General features: G+C 33.7%; 2 protein-coding genes across 2 annotated transcripts; both read right to left on the minus strand.

Moving 5' to 3' along the window:
• Positions 1-1243, minus strand: PHYBLDRAFT_17624 (hypothetical protein; the record flags this gene model as incomplete). Its single annotated transcript, XM_018437699.1, has 4 exons — positions 1-69; positions 150-439; positions 505-915; positions 1009-1243. The coding sequence occupies 4 exons, from the start codon at positions 1241-1243 to the stop codon at positions 1-3; spliced, it is 1005 nt and encodes a 334-aa protein (XP_018298515.1).
• Positions 1244-8242: 6999 nt separating this feature from the next.
• PHYBLDRAFT_61527 (hypothetical protein) lies at positions 8243-9998 on the minus strand (the record flags this gene model as incomplete). The annotated part of the gene is made up of 3 exons (XM_018440816.1): positions 8243-9241; positions 9361-9649; positions 9778-9998. The coding sequence occupies 3 exons, from the start codon at positions 9996-9998 to the stop codon at positions 8243-8245; spliced, it is 1509 nt and encodes a 502-aa protein (XP_018298516.1).
• Between the last annotated feature and the right edge of the window lie 2778 nt (positions 9999-12776).

Raw genomic sequence — 12776 nt, forward strand, 5'->3', positions numbered from 1 at the left:
TCAATCTCTTTTAGTTTTGCGCTTGTTGGAGGTTCCAAAACCAATGCGCTGATTTCCATAGTCAAATACCTAGGAATTGAATTATATTACTGTTAATATTATTATTATTATTTTTTAAAAAAAAAAAGGAATCATAAAAACCAACGTACTGTATAATAATGTCGCATGAAAACACCACCGAGAATCCAGGCATTCGCTACGTCTAATACCTGACCAGAGATACCCGATAGACACATAGTTTTGTTGGCACCCATCGGTGTCAGAATATAATCTTTTGGATGTAATGTGAGAGGCACGTTATTGACCCATATTACAAGAGGCTCAAGCGAGTAGCTCTTGCATGGGATGGACCATGTGGTGTCACCATTGTTCTCGGCTCCGGGTATCTGACGATGAAAGTTCTCAGCATCTGCTGTGGATGTGATAATTAAAGTAGACCCTAAGAGTATAAGTATAAGTACACAGTCCTGTGTATAGATTAGCAATATGATTGATCATATTTACCACTGTCTATAATAATTTTCTGTCCTTCCGCTTTGTAAGAGCCACACTTTATTAAATCTGTCTGAACCATCCAATATCCCGCGTGGATCAAATCTGCATACAACATCTGACCCTTAAAACGAGATTTGTCGATTGCTCCGAAATCGATCTCTCCTCCTCCCATTTCAGTGTAAATAGCAAAAACAGGCTCGTCTAGAATGTCCTGTTCAAGCATTGAATAAAACGGCGGCAAATATGAAGATGAAGTGAGATCTGCCAGACCAAGGCCAAATATCCCATCAAATGGAGTATTCTTAAACTCTTGTGATAAAACGATGGCGTCTCCAATTGCCTGATTCTCTAAACGTATACCGGCAACCTGGAGAGTGTCTTTACCAATATGGGCTCTGACATAACCAGACCCATACTGAACTTCAAAAGTAGTGTCAATGTCCATATTAGAGTCGTCGTCATCATCTTCGTCTTCGTAATCTTCATCATCTTCATCGTCGCCATTATCAGTACGCTTTTTTCTTAAGCCAGTTTCTCTTTCTGACGAGCCTTTTAGTTCTGACTCAAGATCAATATAAGATGTAGAGGCAGTGTGATTGAAGCGGTGGTGATGCTGACAAACCGCATCCGGCTCGCAATTTCTCGACACAACCCAAAGATCTGAGCTTCCGGTATCAAATATGACATTAAACCTCTGAGGAGGCTCCCCTAAAAAGATCTCTCCGTAGTAACCTACATTAAGAAACATCAGATTTGGCTATCTTGAGATGTTTCGATTTCAAGATATCTTACCACTGCCATGTCTGTACCCTACTTGTTTCTCCTTGGCTACTAAGAACGAGAGTTGTGTATCGTTTCCGCTTGAATATGGTTGAGTGTACTCGTGTGTTTTTAGTGTGTGCTGGTGTAAAGGAATTTTGAGGGATTCTACTATCCGAGATACAAATATGGCCACAACTGAGAGTGCAATAAAGGGATTTGACGATATTAACAACATTATGGTGATAATGTAAAGAGAACCAACTCAAACATTAAGCAAGATTTGCCGGCAATTTATTGTTTTGTGGTTTCTTGTATCCTTTTTCGCTTGTTTTTCGCTTTGTTTTTGTTTTAAAGGATATATCAACCAAACATTATATAAATCGTGGATATTTTCACAATAATTGTTATTTTTTTGTTTCCCTTTTGCCAAAGGAGATCAAAATAAACAAAACAGACTTGAATAAGTTGCTCTTATAATATATATATAAAAAGACCCTAAACGACAGTGTCATGAAGTTATCATTCCAGTAAAAATTAAAGTAGGCGATGGTTGCTTTGAAAACTGTCAATAACGATTATATACAGATAAATAATCATTAATGATCATTTTTTCTCTTATTCAAAAGTCAACATCTATTGATTCAACAAAACTACAAACCTATCGGTAATGAAAAGCTTTAGTAAAAGAAAACAAGAAAAAGAATATTCACCTTGTCTTATTCTCAAACCTTTTATATAATAAATTTTAATCTAGACCAAGTCTTTATGTTGACATTAATATATACCAATATCCAATGCTTTATTTATATAAACTTATTTATCAAACTACCGAGATTTGTTTATGTATCTGAACAGAACAAAAATACTTGAATACATTTATTTATTTATTTTTCTGGTAATCTTCAGTGTTTTTTCTTTCTTTTATGTATTTGAACAAATAACTAATAAATTGCGCCTTTTAACGTAGTATCTAATCAGTCCCAAGCTTGCTGATTGCAATTTTTGCTATAAGCAAAAAATAATAAAAGACATAAATAGTGTGGATCAATTGAAAAACTGCTTAAAGCACTCTTGCTTAAATATTTATAAAAACCTTAAAATACATTTTCCAACACAGTACCTATAGGATTGCTTTCTTTTTTTTTTGTTTTAGGTACCTTCCCATCTAGTCCTATAAATTAGTAGCCTAGGCTTAGGCTTAGGCTAAGTGGTTCACCAACTTTGCAATAATACTCTAATAACAATGTCAGTTTTTTTCTTTAAAACATTCCTTCTTCAATTTAGAGTATGTATAGCCCTTTAAGGATCAATCTTATCTTACAAATATCTCGGAGCGTATGTATCTGATATTCTGTAAATATCATAACATAAAGTGGATAAAGAAGGTCCTCGGCTAGCATGTATTACAAGGTCGATCAGAAATATAAAATTGACTCATTGTAAAGTTTATTATTTTTTGTGGACCATTTTACCTGTAGAAATCTAAATTCCCGGGGAAACCCCGCCCGTATTTTATACAGCAATATAGGTTGTAGAGAATAGGCCATTCGTTTCGAGGGAACGGAACTGGTGGGTGGCGACTATTTAAAACCTCTTTTTCAATTTGATGTATATATTCTTTTAAGCATTAAGATCTCTATTCCATTCCACTCTGCAACTTTGACAAGCGAGGATGCTTATGAAGCCAATTAAAATATTTGTGAGGTTACTTTGATTACAAAGATGGCAAATCTTTAGAACAAATAAATAAAACCATTATTAGCCAAGCCTTAAAATTGTTTTAAACTTATTGGGCTTTCCTAAGAGGTTCAGAACTCTCCGACATCATTCACAAGAAGGTCTCCGGCCTTTTGTCTATTACTCAATGCTCGGTAAAGAGCACTTAAAACTCCTGTGCCACAGCCTATAGATTTTATAGCATCTTTGCCTTTCATCCCGGTATCAAAATCAATAATAGGTAATTCAGATGTATAATAGTCGATTTTTTTTAGTCGCCAATATCCTTTTCCACTTATAAAACAGCAATACAAAAAAATCAGCTCTCTCGAAAGTTATTAATGTACTATATATGTATGGCCCTCGAGTGTGCATCGTTTGTTCGCATTTGTCCTTCTTCTTGGTATCTGTTCTTATCTTTCATCTAATGATCCCCCTTTCTTCTCCGCTTCCTACTATTTCGCTTTGCGTTATTTATCTTTTTCTTGTTGTATTTTCTGCCGCTATTCACTAATATGTTTACCATTTCCTCACGCGTTCTCTATACACCTTGATAAAGATAGAGACCATTTCCTCTCCCCTCCTTTTTTTATTGTTTCTGGAGTACTTATATAGCACCAATGTCAATTTTCTCATACTCTTTCTACTTTGACTTACAGAACTATTTTCTACTTATTACTACAAGACATCTTAGATATTAATATTATATGTCTAAATGTTTTTAAAAAGTCTCAATATTAAGCTGACAAACTGTAGTTACTGTTCTTTTTCTCTTTCTTATCATAATGCTTATTTCTGTATCTCAAGCGGACTTATGTTTAAACACCGATAAACATCACCGCTACTTTTGGAAAATATATTTAAAGCCAAATCAAAAGTTTTAGTACAAGAGGAGTTTGTTTCGTATTATATATTTATTTAAACACAGTACAGAGATCTTCCAATGTTAAACATATAAGAAAAATATAAGAAATGCACATGGTGTTTTACAAGGTATATGAAAAAGATTGCTTTAATTTTGTTACATATTTTATTTTTTATATATTTTTAAAAAGTAAAGTAATAGAAAGCAAATTTAAAGTCACGTTCAATCCTCTTCTTCCACCCCTCCCCCCTTTTTCTCCTTACTTATCTTGATCAGCCAAATCTAATGACTGTAGACATCTTCTTCCAGATCATACTCGATTTTCGTAGGAAAGAAACACAAAGACATCTATTTTTGTATATTAAGATATTAACGTTCTGTACACAGATAATCCATTCAAAATTTCACAGCAGCAATAATAATGTAATACGAAATATATGTGTGTGTATATGAGCAATATATACATAGACAAGGTTCTGTCAGTGATTAGATATGTGTTTTAATATCCTAATAGTTTAATGCGCATGTACAAGACTTTTTTCTTTCATTTAAATATTTATCCTTATCAAGTCTTATACAATTAACCGCGGTGACTGCCATTATTGTACTGAAGCATAAGAGCATCGACACTGAGGCTAATTTGTGAGGCTTTTTTAAAATCAAAGAAGATAAAGGTAATTACTATGGCTGAGCATATTGCCTTTTAACCAACTACTGATAGATAACTAGATTGAACCGTGCACTAAGATTTGAGGTAGGATCTTGGTATTCTTTCTTTTCTTTTATTGGAATTCTTTGAGTTCTATAGCTACATGAGCCACACATCAAAAATTACACAAAAGAAAATATATATATGGGAAGCGCCCCTTACACGTTATTGCTTCACAAGAAAAACTTCTACGTGAAATATTCTCTATAGTCTTTGTATAAAGTGCCTTTATCTAATTTTCGTATATATATATATTACAGCTTGGCGGCTAAGCATATTTACTAAGCATGTCTTGGCGTACGTATGGTTTTAATTAATAGAGATTTCCTACAAGAGTACCATTTTTATATTTATATATATACATATAAATATATTGCTCATGGTGATATCACAAGAGGATTAAAATACTCTAAATCTATGAAAAGAATCTAAATCTATAACCCCCCTATTGAATCATTATTTTTTGTGGGAATTAATTGGCAGTCATATTTCAATAGGCTTACAGCTCAAATACAGACTTACATATATATTTGTGTACATAAAATAAAATCTTATTTTATTGTAATGTAATGTAATGTACAGCGTACAAATGAGGTTGGACAAACCATGTGCGAATCAGAGTAACATAAAAAGCCATTATTGGTACAGCTATATTGGAGAAAATCAGCGCTCCCCCCACCATTGAATTTTGGTTTTCAATCATTGCACAGGAGGTATTGTCTATTGTACAGAGCTTTCTTTTTTTCTCTTCTAAACATTTTTTATGCACTAATTCTGAGAATTATTTTTTGCACCCGTCACGAGAATTGCTTGACAGCAATGAAGATTATTTTGAGACACTCCTAGCTAAGCAATTAAATACAGTCCACAATAATTTTGGGATCAGGCATACAGCTTGGGACATGTTAACGAAAATGGAAATTAAGATTCTTTTTTTTTGTTTGTATAAAACTTGTAAGCTCAAATGTATTTATGGAAAGACTCTTAAGAGGTATAACAAAAGAAAATATGATATTATTTGTTTGCTGTTCATGTTTATTATATAATGAAGGGTTTTGTTTTTGATATTTTGATATTTTAGTATTCGTGGGTGTTACAAATACGATTGTTTATCTAGTGTTTCAAAACTATCTTCATTGCTGTCAAACGATTCTCGTGGCGGGTGCAAAAAAATAATTCTTAGAATTGGTGTATAAAAAATGTTTAGGAAAAAAGGGACAAAAAATCCTCTGTGCAATGGCTGAAAAAAAAATCCAATGGGGGGGAGTGCCGGATTTCTCCAATCTAACTGTATATTAACCTTAACTTTCTTCACAGAACAAAATTGATTATATATAAAACTATATATCTTGGCGAGGATTTTTTCCTAAGTGTTTATAGATACCAGCTGTAATTACATACTATATTCAAGCATAAGGTCTTGGCTGTTGTACATGTTACATATAGTTTGAGACATTTACGGTATCAAACAGTTATATGCAACATGTTATATTATGGCTGTTTTTTTTATATAAAAAAACAAACAAATAAAGATAAAGCTAACGGAGCTAGCCCCAGAGAAGTAAATGATTATGAATAAAACATTTACTATATATAACTATAAGGAGCAGTAAATATTAAAAGTCCAAGCAAAAAGTAACTTTATGAAAAGGTTTTAATATTCAATAATATTAGTGGAGTCATTTGAACTCTTCATTTGACTACCTTTAATATACAGAGCTTCTTTTCCTTCCTACATAAATTTCACGCGACATTTCTGCGCTTTAGAAGTAATAGAAACGCTTAGCAATCTCGGCAAAGCCAACATTACGTTTGTTTCTATCGATCGTACAGATCGTCCTCGAGATACTTTTAAATAATATGGTTGCGATTTTCATTATATTATCGCTCCCTACTTATTACCAAACGATACTAATAATAATTTTTAGATTTTTTTATATAAGTCATTTACTTACCATTATAGAGCTTCTTTTTTTTGTGTACTTGAATACCTTTAAGAAATGGGGAAGACTCAAGCTTTAGTTATAATCTAGTTCAAATAAATAGCAGAATGATCTTTAATCAAATTGCTGCACAATTTGGAAAAAAACCAAGTCAGTGATTTAAATAGTTGTATGTATGTATATTGACGTAGTATGTATGTTTATCATCTTTAACGGGTCTCTTACGGTCTTTACTGCCCCATGATTGAGCTAAATGAGTTTTTTGTGTATTTTAGATATATTTTCTCTTTCTCTTTAAAGTCTTCGGTTGTCTAATTGGACATTTCTAAATATATATAAAAAGAAAAGCGCTTTCATCATAATTATTTGATAGATCCAAACTATTGTACTTTTATATTAGTTTAAAACCATAGGAAATAAGAATGAGAATATTGTTTTCTTTGTACGAGTAGTAAAGGGTTTTTCAGAGACTTCATTAAGCATACTATTCAATATACATCTACTCTTAAAGCTACCCTGAACACTTTTAGGCTGGTCTCTAACGCCAAGGTTAATATGGGAAAAACCATCGTATATGCTTTTTTTGGCTCTTTCTGTATCGGATTGGGGGGTCCACTATTTAGAGGTTACTAATATTTTTCTTCCTTGGCGTTGATAATTATTGTGTATCCAAGAAGCGTGTATGGAATATTGTGTGTTTTATATCTAAATTTCTTTTTCAAAGCATTCCTTGCATATATTTATATGTTTATCCTTGCTATATATAAATAGTATGCGTAAAATATGGATGGTTAAACAGGTTAAATTCTCCAAAAAAAAAATACAATTTTCTTTTTAGCCAGGCGTGCCTTTTTTTTTCTTTGATTTTTTTTCTTTGAAATTTGTACCTGTTTGATCCACCATAATAATATAATATAATATACTATACTATACTATTTTTATTATTCGATTATATAATGGCCTGTGCGGTAAGCGTGACGTTAATAACCGATAAAGAATACAATAGAATAATGCAAATTGCTTTATAATATGGATTGTCAATAATATTTTTATTGTAAAGAGTCGATTAATATATGTATAGTACCACAGATGGTAAATTTCGATGTTTGTGTGTACCAAACACTTGATTCTTTCTTTATAGTCTTTTTTCTAAGTTTGTATTGAATTATCAAGTAATTAAGCTTTTTTACTCATTCATTTATATAAATATATTTGGATTGTATGCTTTATGTTTGTCGTGTATTAGGTAGTAGTATATTATTAGTATTAAAATTAAAAGGTATTAAAAAGTATTAAAAGTATTATTATTATTATTATTTTTTAAAAAAAAATAGTGATTTCAAGAGAAATTATGGTTTGAAAGAATAACTCAAGTAAATTGAGTTTTGCTGATAGACAAGGCTGGTAATATATATATGGACCAGATGAGATTTTACATTAAAGAGTATAATAAGTAGTATAAGAAAGAAAGAGAGAAAGCTTGGATAAATGCGCAAAAATTATGAATTAAAATAGAAAGAGGGAATAATAGAGAAATAGAGAGTATACAGAAAAGAAATGAGAAATGAGAAATGGAAATGGAAATGAAGATGGAAATAGGAATTGAAATAGAAATAGGAATAGGAATAGGAATGGGAATAAGAAAGAAAAGGATATTTGTGAAATATTAATGAGTTATTTTTTTCTTCTTCTTCTTCGTCTTCGTCTTCGTCTTCGTCTTCGTTGTCTCTTCTTTTTTTTTTCTTGTTTTGTCTAGACCTTTTCTTCATCAAAGAACTTTTCGGAAACAATGTATTGGTCGTTTGTTTTGTAGAGTCGCTTGATGCAGGCAATTGTCGATGGAATAGTCATAAACATCCATGCCGCAATTGGAAGGGTGGCGTAGTCAAACACGTTACGCCACGAACGAGATTCACTCTTGGCTTTTCGGTACAATTCACGATCAACTACCCGATGAAGCTGCTCGTAGATAGCCAGAGTACCAAACAAGGGCATTGGCAATAATACAGTGATAATCTTGACAATATTCCACAGAGTACAATAAAAGTCGGATGTGAGGATAGGGTTGTCTGCAGGATCCACAAAAGCCACGGTTGGATGGGGTGGAAAGAGAATGAACTGCATGAGAGGCACGGCTGCGAACATTAGCCAGCCCGAAGATACCGGAATCATGTGGGCTTCAAGAACCTTGACACAGACAATGAGCTTGTCAACCCAATAGGTAGGAGAGGCATACATTGATGTTTTCTTAGCCAAACTCGGACCGTGCAACACCACGCCGTTTCCATCTACCGCCACACTCCGAACTCCAAACGCATTTCTCAACGTGTAGGCCACATCAGCCACACCATTGTAGTGACGTTTGGCTTGGACATAACGAGCATTCATGTTGGACCAAAATCCAGGGGTCTGAACATTGGTGAGGTTGATCGGCACAAAGATAGGACAGCAGCGAGCGAGACCGTCGGTCTTGAAGAAGCACTTTAGCATCATGTGCATGTCTTCTCCCACTGAATCAGCATCGGTATCCCAGAAGCCAACACGTTCGGCTAAGATCATAGAGAGACTGTATGTTGAACAGGGAAAGGCGATACCGCGACTACTACTGAGATTTGACATGACCATTGCAGACCAGGTAATATCGGTCATCCTGACAGCAGCAGGCACGTCGAATGCATTACGAGAAAAGAAAATTGGGGGAGCAAATAAGAGGAAATAAGGATCATCGGCCTGAGTGAATGAACGTTCGACCTGAAAAAAAATAAATAAACAAAAGATTCAATAAATAAGCTTTCTCTTTAGGTTCACCATGGTAACAAATTAGATTACCCAATACTATTATCTTTCAATACTTTTTTTAGACACCTTACCTCTCTAACATATAATTCGGGAATAGATGAATCAGAGTCTGATATGGTGAGTATGACCTGACGACGGTCTACACCGCGTTGGATCATCTCAGCGCAGCCAACACGAGCAGCATGAGCCACATTGGAGCCCTTTCCACGTGACTCCCCGGGAATATCAGTAGGATGTACGGTCACAATGAAGTGAAGGAAACTGTCTTTGAAATAAGTTGCCAAGCTTTCAGCCTTTGCCGATTGACCTTGTTCGGATGCTTCCATTGCCAAAATGATGACATAGTTTGTCTGAGCGTTACTAAAGATAGAATAAGGTGGTGAGTACAAAATAAAAATAAAAATAAATAAATAAATAAAGTGCTTGATCTAATTAATCCAAATTATGGGATTTATATTATAGTTTATTATAGTTTATTATAATTTTACCTGTGGTTTGCAAGTCTCTTGATTGTGTCCCTCAAGAGGGCTTCTGGTTCGGCATAGTTTGGGACAATAAAGGCTTGGATAAGACTAGAACGTTCGAATGACTTGAGGCTTGATTCCATTTCTTCTACACGGCCCTCATCTGACAGACGGTCTCGGCTTGGAGAGGAGTTACCACTGGTTGGGGAGTTTTTGCTGTTCCACTGGCGGATGGTACGCTTCATATTTGTAGCAGTAAGGTAGAACTTGAATACATGGTTTATTTGGGTGTACAAGAAACAGGTGAAATAGCAGAGTAGAAAGATGAGGTATAGGCGAGGAATGAGGAGTGGACCTAATGGCAACAAAAGGATGGACCCAATCGCAGCCATGGGTGCCACCAACTCAAAAGGATAGTTTAAGAGCATCATGTTTTTTTTTGTTAGGAAAAAATAAGATAAAAAAAAGGTATATTTAAATATAAATTATTAATGTAATATATATATATATATATTATATTATATATTAGATTATATATATATATATATATATATATATATTAGAAAATGTATGGGTAGGAAGAGGAAGAAGAAGAGTAAGAAAATGAAGCGAAAGAAGAGGGAAATATATTAAGAGAGAGAGAGAGAGAGAGAGAGAAATAGAAAAGGGGTTGCAATGAAGAGTTGAATCAGTTTGATTTGGTTTCTTTTTTTTTTTATTTATAATTTTTTTTGTACTTTGTGTGTAAAGGTTTTTGAGCCGTGCCACCTTGAGATGCTAGTGTGACCATTTTTAGAACGACCAAGACTGGACGGGGTGAAAGAAGGGGGGGGGGGGGGGGAGAAGGGTTGGGGGTGAAAAGGAGAGAGGCAGTACAATATATATATATATTTGTACTTTTAAATTTGGACGATGTTAATTTTTTTTTTTTGGACAAATCAAAATTATAATATTTTGGATGTTCAGCTTACCGTTTTTGGGTGAAAACCAAGCAAAGATAATATTAGTTTTAGGTGAATGGTTTATGTTCAGATCTCTTGGCTGTAATCATCTTAAACGTATAAAAAAAAAAGGTACAAAGCTGCGTAGCTTACACCGGTGATTTTTTCTTTTCTTTTTTTTCCTCTCTTTCAAAAGCAGGCAGTTTGTTGTTGTTGCCTTGCCAAATGAATATACCAATGATCATCATATATAAATCTTTTGTGACAGTATTATCCTTCCATCATAGTGTGGCGCATGTCTTACAACAAGCAAACAAGAAAGCCCACTCTGACCTGAAATATGTTTTTTTTATAGCCCAAGGCCTTTGTACACCAAGTACTGCAGACTTGGGAGGCATTGATCTCGTTCAATTACAACTGCAAACAAGTTCACAAGCTTTAGTTACCGCTTAGATTCCATTAGACATACTTAATACAGTGATAATAGAAATAATCCTTAGTGTGCTTCTGGATCAATAAGCTCCCATTCATAAAGGGTTCAGGCCTTCCGATATAGGACATTATTTACGGCTCTTTCTTTTTTTTTCTATTGAACCTTGGTTTTAAGAGCCTGCCAAATGTGCTCAATTGAATTCAGGTCTGGGACTTTGATACAACCAATAGTCAAAGCGTTTAATTTCACTCGGTTTTTTTTATCAAATCGTGTAAAAACAGTATGGTAGCTACCAATATCTCTTTTTTAAAAAAAAGATAAAAGCACTGTATCATGTTTCTCATTTAACAACATTTGATGGCGGTGTGAATTGTTGTCCGAGAGATTTTCCATGTAATTTTCCAATCGGGAGTTGGGTATTATTCGTTTTTACAGGGCCAAGTAATATCACTATTCTCAAGCTCAAAAAGGTCTTATCCAAAAGGCAAATTTTATATATTTTGATTCCTCAATTACGTGAGTGATTTAGTTATAAGAAAAAGGTTCTACAAAAGGATTAACAAATAAGGTGTAGTAAAAAAAGAAAGACGTGTTTCTGGGGGGGGGGAGAGAGAAAAAGTGATGATATTTTTTTTATCATCTCGGGAGTGTAAAAGGTACGTGTAACCAGCTAAGATTTATCTTGCATTAAAATATATAAACGCCGTCATAAACATATTTATTTCCAGACATATAAGGACTAATTTGTTTTTTAATTAAAACCCAATAAATTTTCTGAAAAAATGGTTTTATAATTTTTCGAAGTAAAAATTTAATTGGATTATTTTACAAAGAATATACATAAATACGTGCCAATAATGCTTAAAGATATCTAAAAAAAATACAAAATATTCCTCAATTCAGAAAAGAATATTGATCCGTATAGGTGTGTATAAAACTACAAATTACAAACTCAACAAAGTCTGTCTGATATTAAATATCATAAATATCAGCGTGTCGGTATTAGAATATTTAAGCAAAACTTGCGAAAGTATTTGTAGCTCTTTATCTCTCTTTATCTCTATCTCACTCTATAGTTCGCGTGTCTTTTAGTTGGAAAGAAGAATATCCAAGATACATATGTAGCGTGCATATGTTAAGGTAGCATATGTTAAACTTGGGAAAATTCAGAAATCCAATCAATCTATTATATTTAGTCCTTGTGCCCTGAGTGATGTCATTAACTGATCTAACACAAGAGCTAGAGGAAAATAGATATACGGGTTTGTATTTTGTACATTGAAATACAAATTCCTATCATGCGCGCATATATACACACACAGAGAGAGAGAGAGAGAAGAGCTGCTTATCTGTAATCTTACAAAAATAATAATAAAAATATAATATATGTATATATGTATATGTATGTAAGAGATAAAAGATAAAAGATAAAAATAAATCATACACACGCGCGCGCGCACGCACGCACAACACATACACAGTGAAATACTTGAGTACAAACTTTTTTTTTGTATTTTTCTTTCCTTAAAAGTCTCAATCATTCAGCCAATTAAGTGTCAAGGATAATCCACCATCGTATTTGACTCTGATATGTGCTGCTTTGTGTTTGTTGTTGGGCGGACCCTCAATTGACTCTCTCCTCCTACACA

This window comes from Phycomyces blakesleeanus, assembly GCF_001638985.1.
Source record: "Phycomyces blakesleeanus NRRL 1555(-) unplaced genomic scaffold PHYBLscaffold_1, whole genome shotgun sequence".
In the NCBI taxonomy this organism is placed as follows: domain Eukaryota; kingdom Fungi; phylum Mucoromycota; class Mucoromycetes; order Mucorales; family Phycomycetaceae; genus Phycomyces; species Phycomyces blakesleeanus.